Here is a 25161-nt window from a genome sequence, read left to right on the forward strand (position 1 = left end):
AAAAATATTACAAATTTTAAATGTTAGGTGCAGTTAATTGTGATTAATTACAAAAATGTGTGATATAAATAGTTATGTGTGATTAAATCGATTGATAGTACTTACATACACACAAACACATACATATATAGTTGCATTATATTTGACCAACATAAAACAATTCAAGATCTTCAAACGCTTCAGAAGCCTCTGTCATAAAAGTTAGGACTTGATATATTTTTACCGTTTTAAAGCAAACTCGTGCATTAATTAAGAGTGCTGTTGGAGCTGACATGTACAATTTGGAGGTTTTATGCAGTTTTAATCTATAATTCAATAAGATCAGGCATGATTTATCTGCTTAATTACTCTCTGATATTAGCAATTAAACTCCAGCTTTGAATTAAATCTCAATCACACGCTTATAATTGATGGACTAGCGTTTTCTCATAGGTTGCTTATGTGTCGAGGGCTCCTTGCAGGCGTTCGCTGCTCTTTGTTTGATTTGATGCAATCAACCTGGGTCTGTTTTTTTTTTTCTTTTTCTTTCAGGTTTCTTTAATGTTAACCTATTATGGAGCACCAGATAATCCAGCTTTTTTCTTGCAAATATTTTATAGACAAAGTTGCTGATGGTGCAAAGTATTTTCTAGTTGTTTTTGAGCGTAGTTGTATACACAGTACTCACACAGATATGATGAAAACACAAACTTTTATTTTGGATGCGATTAATCATTTGATAGCACTAGTTATAATGCATTATGTCTTTTCATAAATAATTGTAACCAAAGTTAAATGCATTTCATTACATCTGAAATTGGTTGTTTGTCATGTGTTTGAATGCATTATACTTTCTAAAGGTGTTTTCAATGAATGTTATAATTGTGGTTACAATTATTCATATAGGCCATACAATGCATTATAAGGTGCATTACAAGGCATAATTAATGCATTAAAAAGCATTATACATAAAGGTTTCATTGCATCATTGTAATGTTAACATGCCAGTGGGCGGGACTAGTGAGATGAGGAGGAGAGAAGAGCGATACAGGACTAAAATAACATTACCTTTCAAATTATCCTAATGCTAGGAATATGGTTATTTATTTTCAACAATGTGAATGTCTCAGTTGAGCTTTATTTATTTGTATTCGGTACATTTCACTGTGGATTCTTTGGTAAATCAATCGCATTTCAGCGCAAGAACGCTCCCTTTGCAATCGCTGGAGCTGTCAATCAAACAGCGCAAGTTTATCAGTGACTGAGTTCTGGACTAAAACTCCCGTTTTATTTAACAAATCTTTTAATTACATCGTGTTTTCACTGATAGTTATGATGAAAGCATCCGTTAGTGTATAGAAATTGACGAGATCACTGCTTTCATGAGCTCAACAACATGTCTGTGATCGACTACAATGTTCATCACTGCAACCTTTAATGCCACAATCTAAATATAATGCCATAGATCTAAATGTAATGCTATAATCAACACTTTTCACGATTAGTTAGAGCTGTAAAAGTAAAAACGTGCTAAAAGTTTTCAAGAGAGTAATACTTAGCTATTTCATATGCAAAGATGTCAGCCAATCACAGCAGTGGGCGTTTACACTGAAGTCTTACAGCAGACACGCCCCTTAAAACAGAGCATTCAAATCAGAGGGATAAAATCAGGGTAGGAAAAATACCTTTTATTTCTAAATTATGACAATTTTTGATGTAAAAAGCATACTAACATTATAAGTGCACCCCAGGAAACATTATAAAACAATAAAACAACGCAGTTCATGACCCCTTTAAGCATCCAAATACATTCTGGGGCCACATATTGTATAGTAGCCTAACTTCCAGAAAGCTCACAGGGAACATATTAATGGCGTCATGCATGTTGCTTAGCAGGTTTCCTGAATACCCGCACATAACAACCTTTTTGTCTCTGTCTGGAGATGTCTAGATAGATGGATAGACAAACAGATGGGCATTATTGATCCCCGAGGGGAATTTTTTTCATGAAAAAACAGCTCTATACATTTACACGTTGCAATCAAACAAGACAAGACAGAACACGTCACACTGCAGCCTTGCATATATGGTGAGAATTATGAACGTGCTAAACAATATCTTCTCTATTTAGCCAGGTGAATCAATGGATAAGGCCCATTCACACCAAGAACGATAACTATATTTACGTCCACACCAACGAACGATAACGGTCTGTTTATTCTAAGCTCACATGCTGCGGTTTCAAAGTGTGTACATGTTTTTGCTGTTCTTGTTGCATTTACACGAATTTAACCAGCAGATGTCCTCAGCATGCTATGTTTGGAGTGAATAGCTAGTGTAATCAATCTAATCTAACAGTGAATTTAGCTGACGAAGTCAATATAGTGGAATAAAAACAACGGCTAGTCTTTTTCACCGCATCTTCAAAGGAAGCCAAAGACAATGTTATCGAAACTAGCGTTGGATACCTGAGCTAATTTTATTTTACACTGTTTGCTAGCCTAGCATAATGATCTCATCGTTAATACTTCTCACCATTTATTCCAAGGGTATGACCAATTGTTTTCCAAATCTCCATTTTCTTTAAAGTATCCTTGAAAAGTGGGTTTGACTTGTCAAACAGTGGACTTCGGCGACTAACTTGTCGTCCGCCATTTTAAATGCGCGAGCCCTTGAATTAGAATGGATTCTAAATGGCTGCCAGTGTTTTATCGTTCAACAGCTGGAAAATAATCGTTCTGAAAGTGATCCCAACGATATCGTTCCTCTATATTGTTATGGTTATAGCCGTGGTGTGGACAGTGCTATTCTTTTATACTTAATACGATTTTTTAGAACTATATCTTTATCGTTATCTTTATAGTTATCGTTCTTGGCGTGAACGGGTCTTTAACTCTTTTCTTCTACAGCTAGTTTTGTAATTCCAGCTCAATACGGTCAGGGCAGAGCAACAGTTTGAGGAGAATCTCCGTTTGAATGTTCGAAGGAATCTCTCTCTATCGCCCCCTTGAGTTCGGAGGTTTGCGACGCATTCTCGTCTTGGATTAAATATGTTTGTAGACTGAGGATGAAGGCGGTATGAGTATCTTCTTGACCACATCTGTGGGGAACGGATGCGTCTCTGTGTGTTTAGAGTGTTTAGAGTTCATCTGGGGCTCTGGCCTCATTTTCTCTTCCTCCACGCCAAGACCATTTGAATAAATACTGGGAGAAGGTCTATTTGCATAGCAAGATATCCAAAAAGGCAGTCCGTTCTCGGCCTATTTTTGGCCTGTTTTTTTTTTTTTTTTGCTTATTGTTGCAGAAGATTCACATATGCTGTGCGAACGCATTAATATATTTCAGCCAACAGATGGACTTGACGCGCATGCGGCGGGTCCAATTCCTTCACTCGTATATCCGCAAACCCCACACACGTTCACTCGCAGGGCCCTGCGCGCAGACGAAAACAGGTTTGAACATACTGTATTATCTTTTGAATTGATCTGCATGACACTGTCTGCCAAAGCTGAGCCGGTGCCAGATTCAGGAGGGGCGGTAGAGCAGGAAACAATAATGCTTTGTCTGTTGAACACTGCAGCCCTCTGCCTGACATCAAGATGTTTGTTTCTCGCTTTTGTTTTTACTTCAACGCGCTCAAGACTGAAGCCATAACAATGGATTAGCATCTTTATTTAAAAACAATGGAAAAGAGCGAAAAAGAAAGAGCGGTTCTTTAACATCTGCCCCCAGACTACGGTTTTTGACAGCCGTCCGTGTGAGCGACAGACCAGGAGTTTGTGTGTTTGTTTAATGGAGGATCCTGATACGCCCTCCGGTCTATAGGGGCCATATCTCTACCGAAACTTGCTGACTTGTTTGAGAAAAGCAGCCAGCGATGTGATGACTGATAAACGAAGAGCCGTGTCGTAAAGTGCAGAGCGCTGATCTGAAGAAAGTGACAGAGATACCAGCTGATCTAACATCATGATTTACATAATATACAAACTATATAGTGCGCAAGATTAGGATTAGTTCGTCTCAAGTGTAGTATGCCATAGTGTCTGGAAGGAATAGTATTTTTGTGTAATTTTTGAGTTTATATGTGTGTGTGTATGTGTGTGTGTGTGTATATATATAAACATTAAAAAACTAATGCAAAAATTTTTTATTCAAAATATTAACTTAATTTCTTGTTTTAACATCTTAAAATATTGTCTTTATTATATATATATATATATATATATATATATATATACACACACATTTTTGTATTTTTATTTATAAATAGAAATTAATTTAGTTTTCTTATAAGACATGATATATTGATAATAATTTTGTGTAGTTTTTGAGGTATACTGTATGTCAACAATACATGCTTTATTTATATCTTAAAATATATCTTTATTTTATTAAATATATTTAATTTAATTAATAAACTTTTTTTTCTGTTTTTATTTCTAAAATAGAAATAAATTAACTTTATTATATTTTATATTATATTTTATAGAATTTTTTGTGCTTTCCTATAAGAGAAGATATGTTGTATATCTTTTTCCCAAGTATACTATACCATAGTGTCCAGAAGACATAATATTTTTCATGTAATTTTGTTATATATATATATATATATATATATATATATATATATATATATATTATATTTTGTGTAAATAATATATATTTATATATATTATATTATATTACACACAAAAAAAAAAAAATATATATATATATATATACACAAAATTACACAAAAAATATTATGTGTGTGTGTGTATGTATATATATATATATATATATATATATATTAGAGGTGCACCGATGTATCGGCTAACAATCGGTATAAATTGGTATAAATCTGCCAATCGGCAGTTTTTAAACAATCGGCCGATAGTGATAATAATAGCTTTTATCGGCCGATTGTTTAAAAACTGCCGATGGTCCGGGCCGATTATATCCTGTCAATCAAAAAGGTGCGGAAAAATGTGTTCAGACTGCAACTCATACTGTGTGTGAAGAAAATCACTCTTGTGTTGAATTTTAACGCAGTAACAGTTTAAAAATAGTGACGTTAAAGCAGGCCCTTTTTGACCCTATGAAGCACCCGTAGTTCAAGCCAGGGTTGCCAGGTCTGCGTTTTTTTCCTACATCAAATATTATTTGTAGCGCCTCCCATCCAATAATCGCAAAATGATTTGTGCTTTATTACTTCTGATAAGAATTAAAGTTTCAGTTTTCAAATTCCGTCCATTTTATCATGAAATTCAAACAACAAATGGCGTTTTGGCGCTCTTAAATGTGACGTGTCAGATCGCTGCTCGGAGCGCGAGTCTTTTCTTCCTCTTCAATACAAGTTATATCTCGAAAAACATGAATGAACATCAAAGGTATGTTGATAGATATAGTACAACTTATCAGAATGTATCATGTCTCATGAAATCACTTTATTTGTGTTTCAACCGCAGAAAGACGTCAATAAAACAGCTTGTGAACAATATGTCACATCATGTCACATTTACCTCAGGAATGTTTTCCAGTGTTCAGTTCCTTAGCTATCTACATATATAAACACTAGAGAGGAGCTTATTTACTGTTAATTATATGTTTGTGCAAATTTGCCATGAAGACAAGTGCTTATGAAAACTACCTTATGTGATACTAAGTTTTATACATTTCAGGTTTTATTTGAGTGTAATTATTATATCTGAAAATAAACAGCAGCTGAATATAATAGTTTCCAACTTTATTTGGGAGAGATTTTTTTTCCTTAAGAAAAACCAAACTATCGGCATTGGCATCGGCCAATATCATTCTGAATAATCAGCTATCGGTATGGACGGAGAAATTTAGTATCGGTGCATCTCTAATATAAAATATCTATATATATATATATATATATATATAATATATAACACAAAATTACACAAAAAAATATGTCTTCTGGACACTATGGTATATTATACTTGGGAAAAAGATATACAACATATCTTCTCTTATAAGAAAGCAAAAAAAAATCTATAATTTTTTTATCACAATATATCTTCTTCATCTTACTCATTTGAGTATCTGCTTCGAATTGTACCCGGTTTTGTTGCTAAATGCTTAGTTTAATATTGTTGTTTTACTTAACACGTTTAATTTAACTTAACTGTTTATCTTTATATATTTTTTCCATTTTATTTCTAGTTATATTGGGGGTATTAAGTGTAAATTGATCTGCTCAGATGCTGTTTAATGCCATCACACTCTCTAAGGATGAGTTTTTATCATATTTTTGGTACCATATAAAATGTGATTGTTATTTAGAGATATTTCCCTCTTAAATAGCTTTGATTTTCTCACTCAGTCGCCTCATACTGTTTCTTGGGTATCTCGACTGTACGTATGAGTAGTTTACACCATAGCGAGTAAGTTTCCCAGTGACCTTGCCCATTCTCGAAAGTTTTCCTGTCCAAGCACACAATTTTAGTGCGTAGTAGAAGTTTACGGACTGGGATGCGGCCCAGTGATGCTGCGGAGCCGCTGGTCGATTCGGGAGCGGTGGCGGCGCCGAGGGCCAAGCGATTTGAGGCCGGTGTCGTCTCCGGGGAGTCCGAGGCCTGGCAGAACAGGGCGAGCGGAGGGGACGATAAGGAGCAAATGAGATAATAAAAAGGTGTTGATGGTGCCATGTGACTGTGATGTGGAAAACCGCAACTGTCTGGGGCTCCTGAACTCAATCCCAATGTTATTAATTTGCTCTCTGGCATCTCAGGCAGGGCGAGGGACATAAACACCACGCTGTTCTCTCACAGTTGTGTCCTGTGCGTCTCTCATTGGCAGCTTGTGACCGCTCGGCCCTCACACTCATACACACGCTGTCCTGCTTACTTGGGTGAATCTTACGCATGAATTCAGCCATTGTGTGCAAGAGAAATATTTTTATCAGAATGCACCACCGCTATTTATACCTCCAACACAATGCAGGCTCTGGTGGGCTCCTGGACCCGCTCATCCTGCACCACTTGACCCGTCCAACAACCACACGGCCTTTGTGGACGCTTGGGTAACATACGCTTGAATAAGTTGAGCTGTGAATGAGTGAATCTCACTCAAATCTGTCAAGAACATTTTAAGGTCATATTTCACACACACAATAATTTAAATTTAAAGAAATTTTAGATTAAAATTAAATCAAGATTTTATTTGATTTCATTATTTAATTTGTGTTAACATGTGACCTGGACATTTTTTCTGGGATTCACTAGAATCACTTGTGAAATCTATCATTTATTTTTATTAGGCAATGAAATGGAAATCAAACGCAGATGCTGAAGTCTCCTGATGCTTGTCCTGAAACCACAAAATAAAACATAAAAATCCATTAAATGTGGCTTAATAAAATAAAATCTTAATGCTTAATATTCTTTAAGCCAAATTTAATAGATTTTTTTTTTTTTTTTTTTTTTTTTCAAACATCAGGAGACTTCAGCATCTGCATTGGATTTCCATTTCATTGCCTAATAAAAAGTAAATTATGGATTTCACTAGTGATTTTTCTTTCATATGGCTATATGAACACAGAAAAACGTCAAGATCACATTTCACACCTAAAATAAAATCTTAAGCTTTATTTTATTTTATTTTATTATTTTTTTTATTTTTTATTTTATTTTATAAAAAAATGTCCAGGTCACATTACACACCAACAATACATTAAAATCTTATGCTTTTTATTTTATTTTATTTTATTTTATTTTATTTTATTTTATTTTATTTTATTTTATTTTATTTTATTTTATTCTATTTATTTTATTTTATTTTATTGTTTTTTTTTTATTTTATTTATTTTTTTATTTCATTTAATATTTTATTTTAATTTATTTTATTTTATTTATAAAAAAAAATGTCCAGGTCACATTACACACCAACAATACAATAAAATCATACACTTTTTTATTTATTTATTTATTTATTTATTCATTTATTTATTTATTTATTTATTTATTTATTTATTTATTTATTTTTATTTTTGTTTCATTTAATATTTTATTTTATTTTATTTTATTTTATTTTATTTTATTTTATTTATCAAAAGAATGTCCAGGTCACATTACACAATAACAATACATTAAAATTGTATGCTTTTTTATTATTTTATTTTATTTTATTTTATTTTATTTTATTTTATTTTATTTTATTTTATTTTATTTTATTTTATTTTATTTTATTTTATTTTATTTTATTTTATTTTATCAAAAAAATGTCCAGGTCACATTTCACACCAAAAATACAATAAAATCTTACACTTTTTAATTTAATTAATTTTTTTTTTTTAATGTTATTTTAAGCTTTTTTATGATTGAATTTTATTTTCAAAAAGAAAAACAATCCCAGTAACCTTGTATGTATTTCTCATCTCGAGCTTCAGAAGTGATTGCAACAATTTCTCAATCTGTGCTCAATTTTGCCAAAATACAAAAGTCTGTAATCAAAAGATGTCATTCTGAGCTCATTCTGTCCACATAACACTGTACTCTTACTGTACGTCAACTACTGACTCATTATTAGTCGTATTTATTTCTCAATGTTTTGAGGAGAAACTTTATAAGACAAAGTTGATGTATAATAAAACAACTGAGAACTGCTTTAAAAGAGCAGTTTACTTTTCCTCTGTAGGTTTTATCATCATCATCACCAAGCAGTTAGTTACACATGACTAGTTTTCTTATCTCCACATCCTTCAATAATATGCAGCATCATTTATAGTGTGTGACAGAATTGGCCAAACAAATCCCAGTAACGCTCCCGCATCCCGGCCGTCTCTCTGCGAGCGCGCTCTGTGTCTGGTAAGACGGTGGAAGAAATGTAATTGGACAAAAACAAACACTGTTTCAGGTGTCGAAGGCCCAGAGAGCATTACACCATCAGTGTGTCTGTCCACTGCTCAAGTGTTTTTGTTCTGTAATGCAGCAGCATTAATGCTAATACCTCTGTTGACTTTCTCTGGTTCGGTTGCACGTTGATTTTTTTGGTGGCTCAGTGGGATTTATTTGCAGATGTTTGATTGAGGATTATTTTACGATAGTGTGTTAATGGCTCTGATAAGGTGTGTGTTTGAACCGCGTTCGGCTGCAGACATCACAGCAGGAACGCGGCTCAAATCCCCGCGCGTGCAAATAAAACAAAACGTGACAATAAACGTGGCAGAGGAACAAGGTGAGCTGATGAGCCTCTCTCGCTCGCTCTCTGGGGCTTTACATGGCTTTTGGGAGGAGCAGGAACATGGGACAACAGAAATGCTGAGTTATCTTTGCCATGCAGCGCTCTGGTGTGGCTCTGGCTTCTGCTCCGTGTGTGTGTGTGTGTGTGTGTGTGTGTGTGTGTGCTGGGTAATCCTGTGGAAATGAAAGGTGCTGCCACACACTGGCCTGGAGATTACAGCGTCACGTTTGTAAGTGTGCCAGGACTCAACTGCAAGAGCTTTTTTCCTCTTTTCCTTTCCTGAAAGTAGGGTTTTACCGGACTTTATATTAGGAATGTGAATCATAAGGAATTTATGGAGGACCTATTGTGCTTTTGTACATGTTCAGCTTTCTTTAGTGTGTAAATGTTGCTGTTTGAGCATGAAAAAAGACTCTGTATCAGGGTCACTGTTTCTGAACTTGCTGAAACACCAAGGGAAGGTGCGGTGTTAAAATGTTCGCTATACTGCTGTTTTTCGTGTCGTTTTCAACTATATGTATCTGTTAATCCAAAACGGACAAATATTAAATAAACATAAAATGCTAAAACCAACTCTTTGGGGTCAGTAAGATTTTTTAAAATAAAGAAATTAATACTTTTATTCAGCAAGGATACATTAAATTGAGCAAAAGTGACAGTAAAGACATTTATTCATTTTATTTCAAATAAATGCTGTTCCTTTAAACGTCTTGAGCAGCAAATCAGCATATTAGAATGATTTCTGAAGGATCATGTGACACTGACATCATGTGACACTTTATTTTATTTATTTTATTTTATTTTATTTTATTTTATTTTATTTTATTTTATTTTATTTTATTTGTAATGGACTCAAACCAAAAGATCAAATTATTCCTAATAAATGAATGACATCAGTGCAAAACCTTCAAATTATTAAACAATAATTTATTTTATTTTATTTATTTATTTTTAGAATGATTTCTGAAGGATCATGCATGTGACACTGACATTTTATTATTTTATTTTATTTTATTTTATATTTTATTTTATTTTGATCATAATGGACTGAGATAAAATTATTCCTAACAACTGAATAAGTTTGACATCAGTGCAAAAACGTAATTATTTTATTTTATTTTATTTTTTATTTATTTATTTTGTAATGGACTCAAACCAAAAGATCAAATTATTCCTAACAAATGAATAAGTTTAACATAAGTGCAAAAACTTAAAATTATTAAACAATATTTTATTTTATTTTTTATTTTTTTAATGATTTCTGAAGGATCATGTGACACTGACATCATGTGAAACTTTATTTTATTTTATTATTTGTAATGGACTCAAACCAAAATATCAAATTATTTCTAATAAATGAATGTCCAACATCAGTGCAAAACCTTCAAATTATTAAACAATAATTTATTTTATTTTATTTTTTTTAGAATGATTTCTGAAGGACCGTGCGACACTGACATTTTATTTTATTTTATTTTATTTTATTTTATTTTATTTTATTTTATTTTGTTTATTTTATTTTATTTTATTTTATTTTGATCATAATGGACTGAGATCAAATTATTCCTAACAAATGAATAAATTTAACAAATGCAAAAACTTAAAATTATTAAAGAATTTTTTTTTTTTTAAATGATTTCTGAAGGATCATGTGACACTGACATCATGTGACATTTTATTTATTTTATTTTTTATTTTATTATATTATTTTTTTTTATTATAATGGACTGAGATCCAATTATTCCTAACAAAAACTTGACAAATTATTAAACAATCATTTATTTTTATTTTATTTTATTTTATTTTTTAGAATGATTTCTGAAGTATCATGTGACACTGAAGACTGCAGTAATGATGATTGCTGTTTTGATCAATTTATGTGGAATATATTCACATAAAAGTTTTAAAATTGTAATAATATTTCACAATATTACTGTTTTTCTTACTGTATTTTTGATTAAACAAACGCAGCCTTGATGAGCAGAAATCTGACGTGTCATCTGTTGACTCCCGCAGGGCTGGCTGTGTGAACTGCTGCGCTGGAAAGAAGACCCGTCCCCGGAGAACCGCACACTCTGGGAGAACCTTTCCATGATCCGCCGCTTCCTCAGTTTGTCCCAAATGGAGCGTGATGCTATATATGAGCAGGAGAGCAACGGAGGACAGCAGCACCACACGGACAGACCGCCTCACCTGCTGCACATGCCCACGGACCCGCTACAGGTGAGAGACGCACAAACACACACGATACAAACACACACGATACAAACACACACGATGCACATCATATTATAGACTGTATTGATGATGATGATCATATTTTACACTTATAGTTCAAGATCATGCAGTTTTCATAACACAACTTTTGTCTTCGGCTGGACAGTGGGTATGTTATTAAACAACAGTACGATTGAACACACTGCCCTTCTGTCCCTCACTGCCTCATTTTCATTCCTGCCAAACATTAAATATGGTGCTACTCTGATTAAGATCTAGTTATTTTTTTCTGGAAATTCAACAGGAAGTGGTTTATGTATTAAATAAACATGTGGTAATGATATAAAAGCTCCCACATCTGATTGCTAGAGCTGGGTGGCATGAATGAAATCATATATCATAATTTATCGATCACAGTATGGCTATTTTTGCTGGAAATCTTTTCATCATCTCCATTTCTTTTATTTCTTTTATTATGTAATTAATGCCTCTTACTTAAATTTTTTGTTTAGTTTAGGAATGTAATGGAATCAGACCAATAGATCCAATTATTTCTTAACAAATCAAGTCTGACATCAATACAGAAACTTATTATCAATACAGAGATAATTTTATTTTATTTTATTATTTTATTTTATGATCATAATGGACTCAAACCAAAAGATCACATTATTCCTAACAAATAAATAATTTTGACATCAGTGCAAAAACTTCAAATTATTAAACAATTATTTATTTTTATTTTATTTTATTTTATTTTATTTTATTTTTTTATTTTATTAGTAATGGACTCAAACCAAAGATCACATTATTCCTAACAAATAAATAATTTTGACATCAGTGCTAAAACTTCAAATTATTAAATAATAATAATAATAATTTTTTATTTTATTTTATTTTATTTGTAATGGACTCAAACCAAAAGATCAAATTATTCCTAACAAATAAATAAACAATAATAATAATTATTTTATTTTATTTTATTAGTAATGGACTCAAACCAAAAGATCAAATTATAATATAAGATCAATAAATAATTTTGACATTTTGACAGTGCAAAAACTTCAAATTATTAAACAATATTTATTGTCTTATTTATTTATTTATTTTTTTTATTTATTTTATTTTAAATACCCATGTGGTAAAGCCGTTATGTTTGTTTTATTTGCCCAGAATCGTGTCTAATTTTGCTCATTTGAAGTGTGTATGTTTCAAACACTGTAAGTAAAGCAGTCATTAGCAACATCATTTGTCTGCATTTAGATATTAGGGACAGCTATAGCTATTCTGATAAATTCATCACTATTCTGAATCTAAATTTAATCACAAAAATCCCCAAGTTCTTGTGGTTACAGCTGCGCATTTGATCAGATATTATTTTGTTTACTCGCAAACATATGGTCATTCCAAGAAAATAACAAAACATTTATTCACTTCCATTTTCACCACTTAAGGCGACGGGATCCAAGCATGGCTGCTGCAGATTTCAACATATAACTCTACGCTATTGGTTAATGCAATATTTTAATCAACATTAACAGATTATTGCACATTATTAATGTTAGCTAATGCATTAATGTTAAGAAATGAGACCTTATGGTCAAGTGTTATCAAGCATTTACATAAACATAAATGCATGCTGTGGGATAATATAGTCATAAAATACAAGACATGTAATATTATACTTCATCTTTAATGTACTGCGGTTAGTCAGTTGTTGACCTTGTACTTGCTCATGTCCCATTTCTTTCTGTCTATTGTATCCCAATGTCTTTGAAATGTTATCAGGAGACTAGTGCATTTGCAAAAATGTTATCAAGCATTCCTGGTCCCTTTGGGAATGTCCCAGGAAAAGCCGTCTGTATGGTGTATGGAAAGCAGCAGCTGCCTGCTACAATGGCTCAAACTCACAAACAATGGCACATTTCAGAGCGAATGTGTCATGTGTTTACAGCGATGTGAGAGTGGCCTAAACACAGACAGCGATAGCGCTCGCACCCGTTCATCTCTCTCAGGACCCGCACGATGCCATCTCCACACGTATTGAGTCTGTGTTTACCGTGTTCAGCAACAGCTTTTCAATAGGGCTTGATAAGCAATCATCAGACCGGCACTTTATATGTGAATATTCTGATGAAAGAGTTCGCATTCGTGTTCTCAGGGAGCAGGTACAGCTAGAATATCCCCTCCATTGCTAGAGGTGGGTGCATGAATGAAATCATATATCATAATTTATCGATCGCAGTATGGCTATTTTTGCTGGAAATCTTCTATCATCTCCTTTTATTTTATTTTATTTCTTTTATTATATACTATATATTATTTACTACATACATTTTCAGTTTAGGAACCTAATTGATTTGGACCAATAGATTTGGACAAATTATTAATAACAAATAAAGTCTGACATCAATACAGAAACTTTTTATTTGATTAGAAACATTATTTTATTTTATTTTATAATGGACCCAAACCAAAAGATCAGAGCAAAAACTTCAAATTATTAAAGAAGAATTTATTTTATTTTATTTTATTTTATTTTATTTTATTTTATTTTATTTTATTTATTTTATTATTTTTTTTATTTTTTATTTTATTTTATTCAGACCAATAGATCAAATTATTCATAACAAATCAAGCCTGACATCAGTACAGAAACTTTTATGTTATTAGAAATTTTTTTTATTTTATTTTTAATTTATTGATTCGGACCAAAAGATTAAATTATTTATAACAAATACAAATCAAGTCTGACATCAATACAGAAACTTTTTATTTTATTTTATATTTTATTATTTTATTTTATTTTATTTTATTTTATAATGGACCCAAACCAAAAGAACAGTGCAAAAACTTCAAATTATTAAAGAAGAATTTTATTTTATTTTATTTTATTGATTCAGAGCAATAGATCAAATTATTGATAGCAAATGAAGTCTGACATCAATACAAAAACTGTTTAATTTAATTTTATTATTTTTATTTTTAAGTCTGACATCAATACAGAAACTTTTATTTTATTAGAAAAAAAAATCATTATTTTTTTTAATTCTTTTTTATTTTTATTTTATTGATTCGGACCAATAGATTAAATTATTCATAACAAATCAAGTCTGACATCAATACATAAACTTTTGATTTTATTAGAAAAAAAAAATTTTATTTTATTTTTTATTATTTTATTTTATTTTATTTTGATCATAATGGACTCGAACCAAAACATCAAATTATTCCTAACAAATTAATAAGCCTGACATCAGTGCAAAAACATCAACAAAAAAAAAATTCTTAAACGCTTCAATACAAAAGACTCAAAATGGTGAAACTAATATTATAAAATGCATAGTTCAGACTCATTCAAAAACATCTGAACACTGAAAACTTCCCTTGAGTTTGACACTGGCATGTTTCTCTCTCTCTCTCTCTCTCAGACTCATCAACAGCCTTCCTCTCAGCTCCAAGCACAGCTGCCCCTGCCGCACCCCTCGCAGCCTCCTCTATCCCAGCAGCCCTTGCAGCAGCAACAGCAGCAGACGGGACTGCGGCTTCCCCCGCGGCAACCCTCCACGGCTTCACCCGCCGAGACCGAGGACGAGAACCGCTGCAAGAGTCGACAAGCCAACCGCATCTCCATGGAGGCGCTGGGCATCCTGCAGAGCTTCATTCAGGACGTGGGCCTGTATCCGGACGAGGAGGCCATCCACACGCTCTCTGCACAGCTGGACCTGCCCAAACACACCATCATCAAGTTCTTCCAGAACCAGCGCTTCTATGTCAACCATGCCGGCAAGCTGAAAGAGCCGCCCGTGGGCTTCCCCTCGAACAACAACAAGGACGAGGGCCTGACGGACTTCAAGGAGGGCGAGCTGCTGCCCGAGCTGGACGAGAGCGTGCAGACCAACAGCACCATGTTCTCCATTAAAATAGAAGAGCACCTGGCGGCCGAAACGCACGCCATGAGCCAGGCCCAAACTGAGCAGGAGGCTAAAGAGTAACGGACCTCTTTCTTTCACTTCCAATCCTCTTCTCTTTCACTCTCGTCTGTGTTCCATGAGTGAAAACTGTAAGACTTTTTACACAAGACTGAATAATACAGAGATGATTAACTTTCACAGTTTTGTAAAGCGTGGATTATTTCACTGTAAAGACTCGTGCATCATTTCAATAATCTGCACAACTAAACAAAATGTAAAAAAGGAAAAAAAAAAAGAAAAAAAAAATCTTAAAGGAATAGTTCACTCCTAAATGAAGAATTTTGTCAAAAATCTTACTCTGAAAACCAGTTTCTTATGAAGTGAATGATGACTTGGGCTGTCAAGCTTCAAAATCACAAAAGCATCATAAGTAGTTATTAATAGTCCATAACGGTATATATAAGAGTATGATTATGTTTGCTGTAAATACAGCTTTTATTTTATTTTTTATTTTATTTCATTTTATTCATTTTATTTGATTTATTTTCGTAATGGACTCAAACCAAAAGATCAAATTATTCCTAACAAATGAATAAGTCTGACATAAGACTTATTTTATATATTTTTTTTATAATAAGTCTTATTTTATTTTATTTTATATTTTAATTTATTTTAGTAATGTATGGAAGCTTGTTTCTGTCATGGAATAAAAAAAGGATAATTGCGACTTTTTATCTCACAGTTCTGGCTTTTTTTCTCAGAATTGCATGATAAAATCGCAATTGTGTGATATAAAGTCAGAATTGCGAGATATAAAGTCTCAATTGCAAGAAAAAGTCACAATTGTGTGATATAAAGTCAGAATTGCAAGATATAAAGTTGCAATTGCAAGAAAAAGTCAAAATTGTGAGATATAAGGTCGCAGTTGCAAGTTATAATGTCAGAATTGAGAGATAAAGTCGCAATTGCGAGGAAAAAAAGTCATAATTGTGAGAAAAAGTCGCAATTACCTTTTTTATTTTATATTCAGTAGCGGAAACATAGTTCAGTATTCATAGTATGGAACAAGCTTCCATAGTAATGGACTCAAACCTTAAGATCAGATTATTCCTAACATAAGTGCAAAAACTTCAAAATTATTAAACAAGAATGTTTTAATTTATTTTATTTCATGAACCTAATGGACTCAGACCAATAGATCAAATAATCCATAAATCAAGTCTGACATTCGTCAAAAATTTGAAATTTTTAAACACTCAAATAACCAAAATCATATATTATGACTTGTTCTTTTTCACTTTCAAAAAAAAAAAAAAAAAAAATAAATAAATTTAACATTTTTTTTTTTTACTGTAAAATTAAATTAAATGTCTGGATCTATGACAGTTATTCACATTATATAGTATGGAAACTTTGAGCTTGTGTTACGGACCCAGCTAGTAAGAGCTGTGTGAGTAAACCTCACGTCTTTAGCCTCCTTGTTAAAGGGCCCGCCTCCCATGCCAGGGACCTGGGTTCGAGTCCCGCTTAGAGCGGGTGGTTCGAACAGAAGGGGTTACATCCGATCTCATGAAAGTAAGATAACAGTTTTCTGTTTCTATTTGGCGTGCTATTTATACACAGAAATTACCATTTGTGTGCATATGATACACACGTGTTTGACGTGCATAAAATACACACTTTTCATGCGCATATGATACACACTTTTGGCGTGCATATAATACGCCCCTACCCCACACCACTAATCCTACCCATTGCATATCATATGCACGCAAAAAGTAATTTCAGCGTATAAACTTTAACTAATTAACAGTTTTTACCATAACATTTTTACAGTCTTTTACTGTTAAAATCACGATAATTTTTTACAGTGTATGAGTAATTTTATATCACGTTAATGTGTTTTATATCACAACATGGTTTTTCTGAAGTCACATGGCCGTGTTACGACAGCCCCAGTTCTCATTCACTTCTGTTATGTAGAAATATTCTTCAAAATTCACTTTGTGTGTCACACGGGTTTGTGAGAAGAGAAAGCGATGTTTGCGCGAACTATTCCTTTAAGCGAACAGTACGTTGCTGTGGATATTTGCCGACTGCACTCGTTGTCTGTTGTTTTTACACTGATTTTAAACTACTGATTTTAAAAAAAGGAAAGTCAATGGAGTTTGATAGACTTTGATGTTTACGTATGTGATGTTAACTGGATTTTTAAAAAAAAGAAAATGCATGAAATTGGAGAAGGGGGTAGACAAAGGCCTTAACGACGAGGTCCCGAGTCGAGCACTGCTGGCTAACGAGTTTTTCTCTTGGAAATCAAAAGGATCGCTCAGTCTCTGGATCCCTATGACCTGCAGGTAAACCGGGGGAAATCTTATTACTATTTGGTTTGAAGAAATATAAATATATAAATATATATATATAGACATATATTAATTGTAAAAAAGTATACAGTCTTAAAGAAACTATGCCAACAAATGCCTTGTACTATATGGCACTGCCGACGTTAGATTATTTTGCAAAACTTTGGTCACTGTAAAATCCTGGATTTCCACAGTTTCAAATGTGAATCACAACATCGTCCTGCATTATTTATTTCCCGCGTTTTCCGAACACTTCCGCCATTTTGCCGCTTTTCGTTTTACTGATCTTTTTTCTATTTATAAATGTAATTTTGATGGGCAGTAAAATCAGAAGTGTCTTAACGTTTTAAATGGAAAATGTGCTTTAACAGTTGCCTAAAAAAAGTGCTGTATGTCAAGCAACTCATGCTAACGAGCTTCACGATTAATGTTGTATGCAATTTTTACTATCATGCAAATAAGCTTAGGTAAATGACTAACCTATAGACCACCTTAGAGAGAAAAACATATGCAATTTGTGTGAAATCGATGTTTGCAATGTGTCTTCCTTTTGGTTAATCCAATTCAAAGCTATTCCTGTATAAATATGATGTATAAAAAAGTGGTTCTTTTTTTATGAGTTTATTGCAATGAGAACACCAGTTATTTTGTTACGACTGACTGTTTTATAAGTGTTTCTTGGTTTCTTTATGCAGAAATGTTCTAACTAGGAGTGGTTACTGATTGTTAATGACACAATTAAACTGTTTGTATTGTACTCCGGAATCTTTGCGTTAATGTGCATTAAAAGAATATCCACAGCGCAGGCGAATCAGCCGAGCGGTTCTTGTCTGTGTTTCCGCATGTAAGGAAGAAGCTCCCGGGTGGAAGGCAGGATGAAGTCGTATTAGAAGCGTGTTTAAGGGTAAATAGACGGCAGGTGTTAAGGCCCTGATAATGAGTTGATCTGCGGGGATTGGAGGTGTAAAGCTGTGAAGGTGCGTTGACTTCCCGATGAACTCCAGGTGAAGCTCGTATGGAAATCTGTCTCGCCCATATGGAGGTAAATCATCAATGACCTCTTGCTTTTCCTCGAAGCATCACAGTGTTGTTGTTTGCAGGCGTTTTTAGGGATGAGGGTAAGTTCTAAATCATACAGCACATTTTGCTTTTTTATTATTAATAAAGTCCTTTGTTTTGTCAAACTTTGTACATGTGGCAGGAGATGAAGGCAAGTATGTAGATAACTGTAATATATATGAAACATGGAAAATACGCAACTTTGCAGTCGTGCAGATTGTTTTGCTGAACTACAGCACAATCGTTTGTTGTCAAACTGACAGCAGTTCCGTTATTATTGCAAGTGGGAAAATAACTTTCTTTTTCTTTTAAAGTATGTGAAGTTTAATATTTTAATGTGTACATTAGCAGGCATCAAATTTCATGAAAATGTCAAATAAAAGTCCTTATACCATGGAGGCCCTCGACTGAAATGTGTTCCAATGACAGACAAGATTCTCCTGTTTCTGTGTTTTAGATCATAAAATGAATCTGATATGATCACTTGAATGTTCTTAACACAAATGGACAATTTTTTTTTTTCTCATTTTATCAATAACTACTTCATATGATCTTCATAAATATGAAAATATATATTAATCTTAGCAAAAACAGAAATATACATATAAATCATTGATGAATAAGGTTTTTAAAAGTGTAAAAAAAAACATAATGGAGATATAATTTTGAAGATTTAGTAAGTGTTAACAATGAGATTATGTGGTTTTTATAATCAATTAACACCGCTTTTGTTTTTTCCAAGATGGACAAAATTTGTCCCTAAAAAGTCATTTGGTTTAACCAAAATTTCGGTTTTACCGAATGACACTTTTGGTTATACCGAATGACGATATTTTCAAACAATGCTAACAGGCTGATATCTAGCTAGCAAAAGGACAATCAAACATTTTATATTTAGTACAAGTTTTTAAAATATTACAACATTTTCCATGTTTTACAGCGGTTGTACCGAATGACCTGATGTTTCGGGACATGCGTATGAGCAAGAGAAAACATGAATTTTTCAAATAGTTAAGAGAGAGTTAGTTACTTTGCTTCATGACCATGTGGTCGTTTGCAGGTGTCTGAATGATGTCACATCCTGTCACATGATACTGACCACATGACTTGATCCAAAATGTTCACTTTATATTGGTTACTCCGAATGTCATCAATGAAATTCATTTTTCCGGACATTTTTTCTTATAAAGCAATGACTTCTACACATAGTTTTAATACCATTTTGCACTATGTTGATATATGATGTTATAAAATCACGCCAGAATAAAAAATAATTCATTTTATTACATTAAGATATTTTAATCACAAATGAAATGGCTGTATTGGTCTTTGGACGGTTACACCGAATGACCTTTTGACACTTCAAAATCTTTAAAATACCTTTATATGAAGCAAAATATAATTAATTTGGATTCAATAAAAGTACTACTAGTTGTACTACCTTACATACTTTAGATGTCATATCTTTGTTTTTTATTATTATTAACGCCTTTGGACAAAAAAAAAAAAAAAAAGACCAATCACGTCATTGACCCATAGACATTAAAAACAAATTTTTTTTACTAAAAATCAAAACAAAACAAAAATATAAAAATATATAAAAATCCAATTTAAAATATTAACCAAAACTACAATAGTATATGTATATCAATGCTAAAATAACACTGTCTTTTTTTTTTTTTTTTTTTTTTTAAACAAGGTTTCACAACCGTCAGATATTTATTAAAACATTTTCCAAATCAGTCAATATCAAAGGTCCACTGTTCATATTTCACTTGTGAGATCTGGTGAGTTTTTTTGTTTTGTTTTATTTCATTTTATTTTCTGTGTCAACCATGCATATACAGCACAATATATACTCTATTATTTCTTTAAAAAACAAACAAACAAAAAAAAACGAACAATAACAGTCAAACCACAACAGTTCTTTACATTTGGTAGTCCACTTGAATGTTAGTAGCTTCTTTGGTCATATCCATGCTTTGAGAATATTTCACTCAATATTTTACCTGAAGAATAAACAAAGAAGTTTGACAACAGGTTGACACAATAATAGCAGGTTTTGCCTCACAGGGAGTGTGCAGCACTTACCCATCAGCCCCTGGGACTGCACAGTAAATCAAACAGGAAATGCAGCAGAAACACTAATAAAGTTATTTTGATGTGATCTCTCTGGAAAAATAAGTTCTCTGTCTTCACTAACTCCAGGACTCAGATGGAGACCACAGAAGGATTCAGGCATCATGAAATCAAAATTGACTGTGTAAGACATGCTTTGGTCTTTCTGTAAAGATTCATCATGTGTCTTGCTGTGTACTTCCTACAAAGGCAGCATCTCAAGTGAAATATGGAACATTAAATGGCACAAACTTAATAATAAGAAATGTTTCTTCATATTAGAATGATTTCTGAAGGATCATGTGACACTGAAGACTGGAGTAATGATGCTGAAAATCCAGCTTTGATCACAGAAATAAATGATATTTTACTACATATTAACATATAATGTATGTATGTGTAAATGACATTTGATATCATTCTTATTAATATTTATATATTTTGTCATTAACGTAAAATACTTTAAATTATATAATATTTAAATTGCGTTATATATATATATTTTTAAAATAAAAATAATCGAACTGAGGACATACAAAGCAGAATCCCAGTAAAAGAGATTAATCTGAAAGGTAAATGTATTCTTTGACTTATATACAGGCATATGAATGTTTCCATATTTAATTGCCCATATTTTAATTGAAGATACATCATAATATCAACACTGAATTCAAATAGAGTGATTATTTCACTCAATTAGCCTACAGGGTTGAATTAAAAACAGTTCATTGGATAATAATGAATGGACAAGTATGAAATAAAAATAACAATAACACTACAAAACAACTACATAATTCATTATTAACAAATTGACATTAAAAAAGCTTTTCTACGTTATTTTTCACTAAATGAACAAGGAAATGTATATATTTTTATTTATGTACCAATATAAAAATTCACAGCCATAAACAACGACTTCCATTTAAATTTAATTATTTTAATACATGATAAATATCCTTGTGTCATTTGAATTTCGCGAATATTTTTGAGTGATGACGCAAACGAATCCTTGAATCAGAGTTTTAATCGATTCTTTAAAAGGATTCGTTTACTGACTCACGAATGAATCAAACTAACCAACGGAAGTTTCATTCGATGACGCCGTAAAAACACATGTTTCTGCTCTCATGTGCCTTCACGTGCTATCGGAAATTTGATATTTCCCACCTCTGAAGTCGTGATTACGAGCTCATTGGATTCAACTTTCAAAATTGGAGGGCGTTCGTGTGCATTTTTACATTTTAATTCCGAGAGCACGTGAAGGCAGCATAAGTCACGTGTCACGCGCCGAGAAGGATTGTACTGGAAGCGAAAGTGCGGGAAAGGTAAGTAGTCGTAAAAACGCCAGTTTAACCAATTAGAAATGGATGAAATTACCATCATGCAGGAGCACAAGTTGATGCATGCTAAATGCTAAAACTGATGTCATATGAATCGCAAATTCTCTTTAATTTGATATATAAAACTGACGCACAGGGTTGCCCACTTCAGTGTAAAGACCTATGCGGTATTTGGTATAAAATAATTTTGAACATTTGAATAACAAAACATGATTAGTATTTATAACAATACACAACGCACAGATTTAGATTGATGTACTTTTTTTTTTGGTATAGCCCACCCTATGTAGTCTACTTAGTTGGACCTTTGACTAGCTGTCAAAAGGTTTTGTCCACACACTGGTTATTTTGGTCAAAAACAGTGGTCTGACCAACTAAATGATCATTCACAGTTTGTGTTGTTCTTACATGTTGTTGTGCCTGTCTTCAAATCTTTCAAGTATATTCAGAGTTTTGTTTGATGCCATTAACCTTGTAAACTTTGATAAATCCGGTTATTGTTTCGTTTTGTAACCGAATGTCCATGTGAAAGGACCGATATAAATCCATCCTGTCATATTTAGCTGTCAGTAGAGTCCATTCAGGGAACACTGATGTAATGCTTCAAATGATGAACCCTGTTAAAAGCTTTCTTTTTCAAAATCTGGGTCATTTAGAGGGTCTGAAATGAGGCTCAGCTTGGGCTTCTTAGAATGACCTATAATGGATAATCATGTTTATTTTTGTGCCTTTCCTTATACTTTACATAACATGAGAGAGAAGGCCACGTTCTGTCTCGGGATGTGCATCATCATTGTTAAACTTTTTAGTGTCGTTTAGGAATGATGTATTGACTTTACCCCAAGAAGCATTGAAGAAAACATAGCTCTTATAATAACTGATTTTTTCATTTTATGAGCGCTAAAACCCCCCCAGCTTAATTTAATGATTGACATTACCATCATTTTTTAAATAGATTTTCATTTGATCAAAAACTGTGTTTCCCAGACCTTTTGCACGTTTAGGCAAGACAGTCTGTGAGTTTTTCATTGTTGTTAAATGTAAATTCATGTTCCAGTTGTAATTTCAAGTTCATTTCACTTTGGCCAAGTTTATTTTGTAATTAGTGACAGCGATCAAAATGCTAGAGGGAAATGTTGGTATCGTCACATTTTTAAAATTTCAGTACTGACTTGGTACCGAAGTACCGGTACTTTTGACAACCCTAATTGGGTGGGCATTATCTTGTTGACAGCATGATCAGCCAATCACAGCAAAGTGGAGGCACCGCCTCCTCCTCTCTCATATTTTTTTTCCTAGGGGTACGTTTACACGACAAAGTGGAAAAGTTTTTCCTTTTGCATTTTTCATGTACAGACGACACCATTGTCAAAAAGATCCCCATTCACTCGGATCCGCAAAAAAACAAACAGCTAGAATCACTATAGGACTGCAACAACTAATCTAAAAAATCAATAATAATTGATAATGAAAATCAACAACAAATGCCATTATCAATTAGTCGTGTCTGCCCACCATGCATGGAATACTTCCGCCAGTCGCGTCAAATTCATTTTCAGTGCAAAAATATTCATTTTGCTGTTGTTGGACGATAAATATAGGTTTAAAAGTCAACATGTAATTTAAGAATTTTATGAGAATAGTAACTGTAAATATAAATATAAATGTTTGTTTGAAGGACAGCATTGGGCAGGATGTGGAATTGTGTGTATTGTCAATAAAATAAAATAAATCCAATTAATCGAAGAAATAATCAGCCAACTAATCGATTATAAAAATAATTGTTAGTTGCAGCCCTAAATCGCTGTATTCTGCTGCCAGGCCAATAGTTGGCCATGTCACTTTGTAAAGAAACTACTCGCCTCTAGACTGGACAATTAATATGCATGTGCATGACATCACTGTTTTCACAAATTCACGTTTTTTGTAGTTTACACAGAGACGATAACGGTATCGTTTTCTAAAACTTGTACTTTGAAACAAGTTTTCAAAAGTTTGCGTTGTTGTGTAAATTAACAGCCAAAACTCATAAAAAGTTTTACGTTTTTATCGAAAACTGTCCTTACTTGGCCTGGATTTCCTTCTTTATTAGACCTCAGTGAGAACACGATGAGCTCAAAAGAGATGCTGCCTACATTTGAACCTTTAAGGCAGTATACAGTACAGTATACTTTGTTTTTTTACGCGTACGCGAGCGAACACACAGTCGAATGCACAGCCTCGTCTATGTAGGCCCTCGATTGTCGCTGTAGCTTGCATGCGTTCCGGTCTGTTCTGTTTATGCAGGCATTCTTCGACTACCTTGTGAATCGACTCTCCCAGAGCACGGTTGACACCTTGTGGATAAACTAATCACTGCAAAAAAAAAATTAAATGCACATATGTGCGACCTGTACGTACAAAGTATGCACCGTTACAAAAGTCCAATGGTGCGCGTACAGTATGCATATACTCTTCTGATAACAAAGTCTGCATCATGCGCACTGTACGCTGACCCTTGCATATGCATAAAAAGTGAAGTATACTTTGGGCTTTATTCATTGTTGTCACTTTGACAGTAAAATATAATATTTTGTAATATTTGTTTGCAATTGATTTAGTAATATTTTTACTATCATTCATTTTCTCACACAATGTTTTATCAGTTTATTTTTTGGAGAGGGAAAAATCCTCTCGCCTATGTTTGCAGCATGTGTACTATGCAAAGGGTGCACATTTTTGCATGCATGAAAGATCCAGATGATTTGTCAAAATGTGAAACGAATACTGCTATTTGTCATCTTTTATTTGCCCTCGGGTTGTTCCGACCTCGTTTTCTTTCTTCTGTGACAGACAAAAGGAGATGCAGCATATTGTTTCACATACTACTTTTTTGAAAAATTATTAGACAGTCACAGTACAAAGCGGCCCTGGTTTGTATGTGGTGCTGTTGTAAATAGGAGAGATGTGTTGAACAAGCTCTCAGCAGCGGCTCTCAGCACAGCT

The 25161-nt window shown here is 33.1% G+C and overlaps 1 protein-coding gene across 7 annotated transcripts in view; it reads left to right on the forward strand.

Moving 5' to 3' along the window:
- Positions 1-19114, forward strand: part of LOC127497434 (DNA-binding protein SATB1) — a 72935-nt gene extending 53821 nt beyond the window's left edge. For 6 of the 7 annotated variants that reach the window (XM_051865889.1, XM_051865887.1, XM_051865891.1 and 3 more), the window contains 2 exons: positions 11182-11388; positions 14814-19114. In XM_051865889.1, coding sequence (XP_051721849.1) covers positions 11182-11388; positions 14814-15377 — 771 coding nt within the window. In that variant the 3' untranslated portion in view covers positions 15378-19114. The remainder of the gene's footprint in view (positions 1-11181; positions 11389-14813) is intronic. The other variant, XR_007925543.1, reaches the window with a different exon arrangement.
- Positions 19115-25161: the final 6047 nt, after the last annotated feature.

Source organism: Ctenopharyngodon idella, chromosome 16, assembly GCF_019924925.1.
Source record: "Ctenopharyngodon idella isolate HZGC_01 chromosome 16, HZGC01, whole genome shotgun sequence".
Classification (NCBI taxonomy): Eukaryota; Metazoa; Chordata; class Actinopteri; order Cypriniformes; family Xenocyprididae; genus Ctenopharyngodon; species Ctenopharyngodon idella.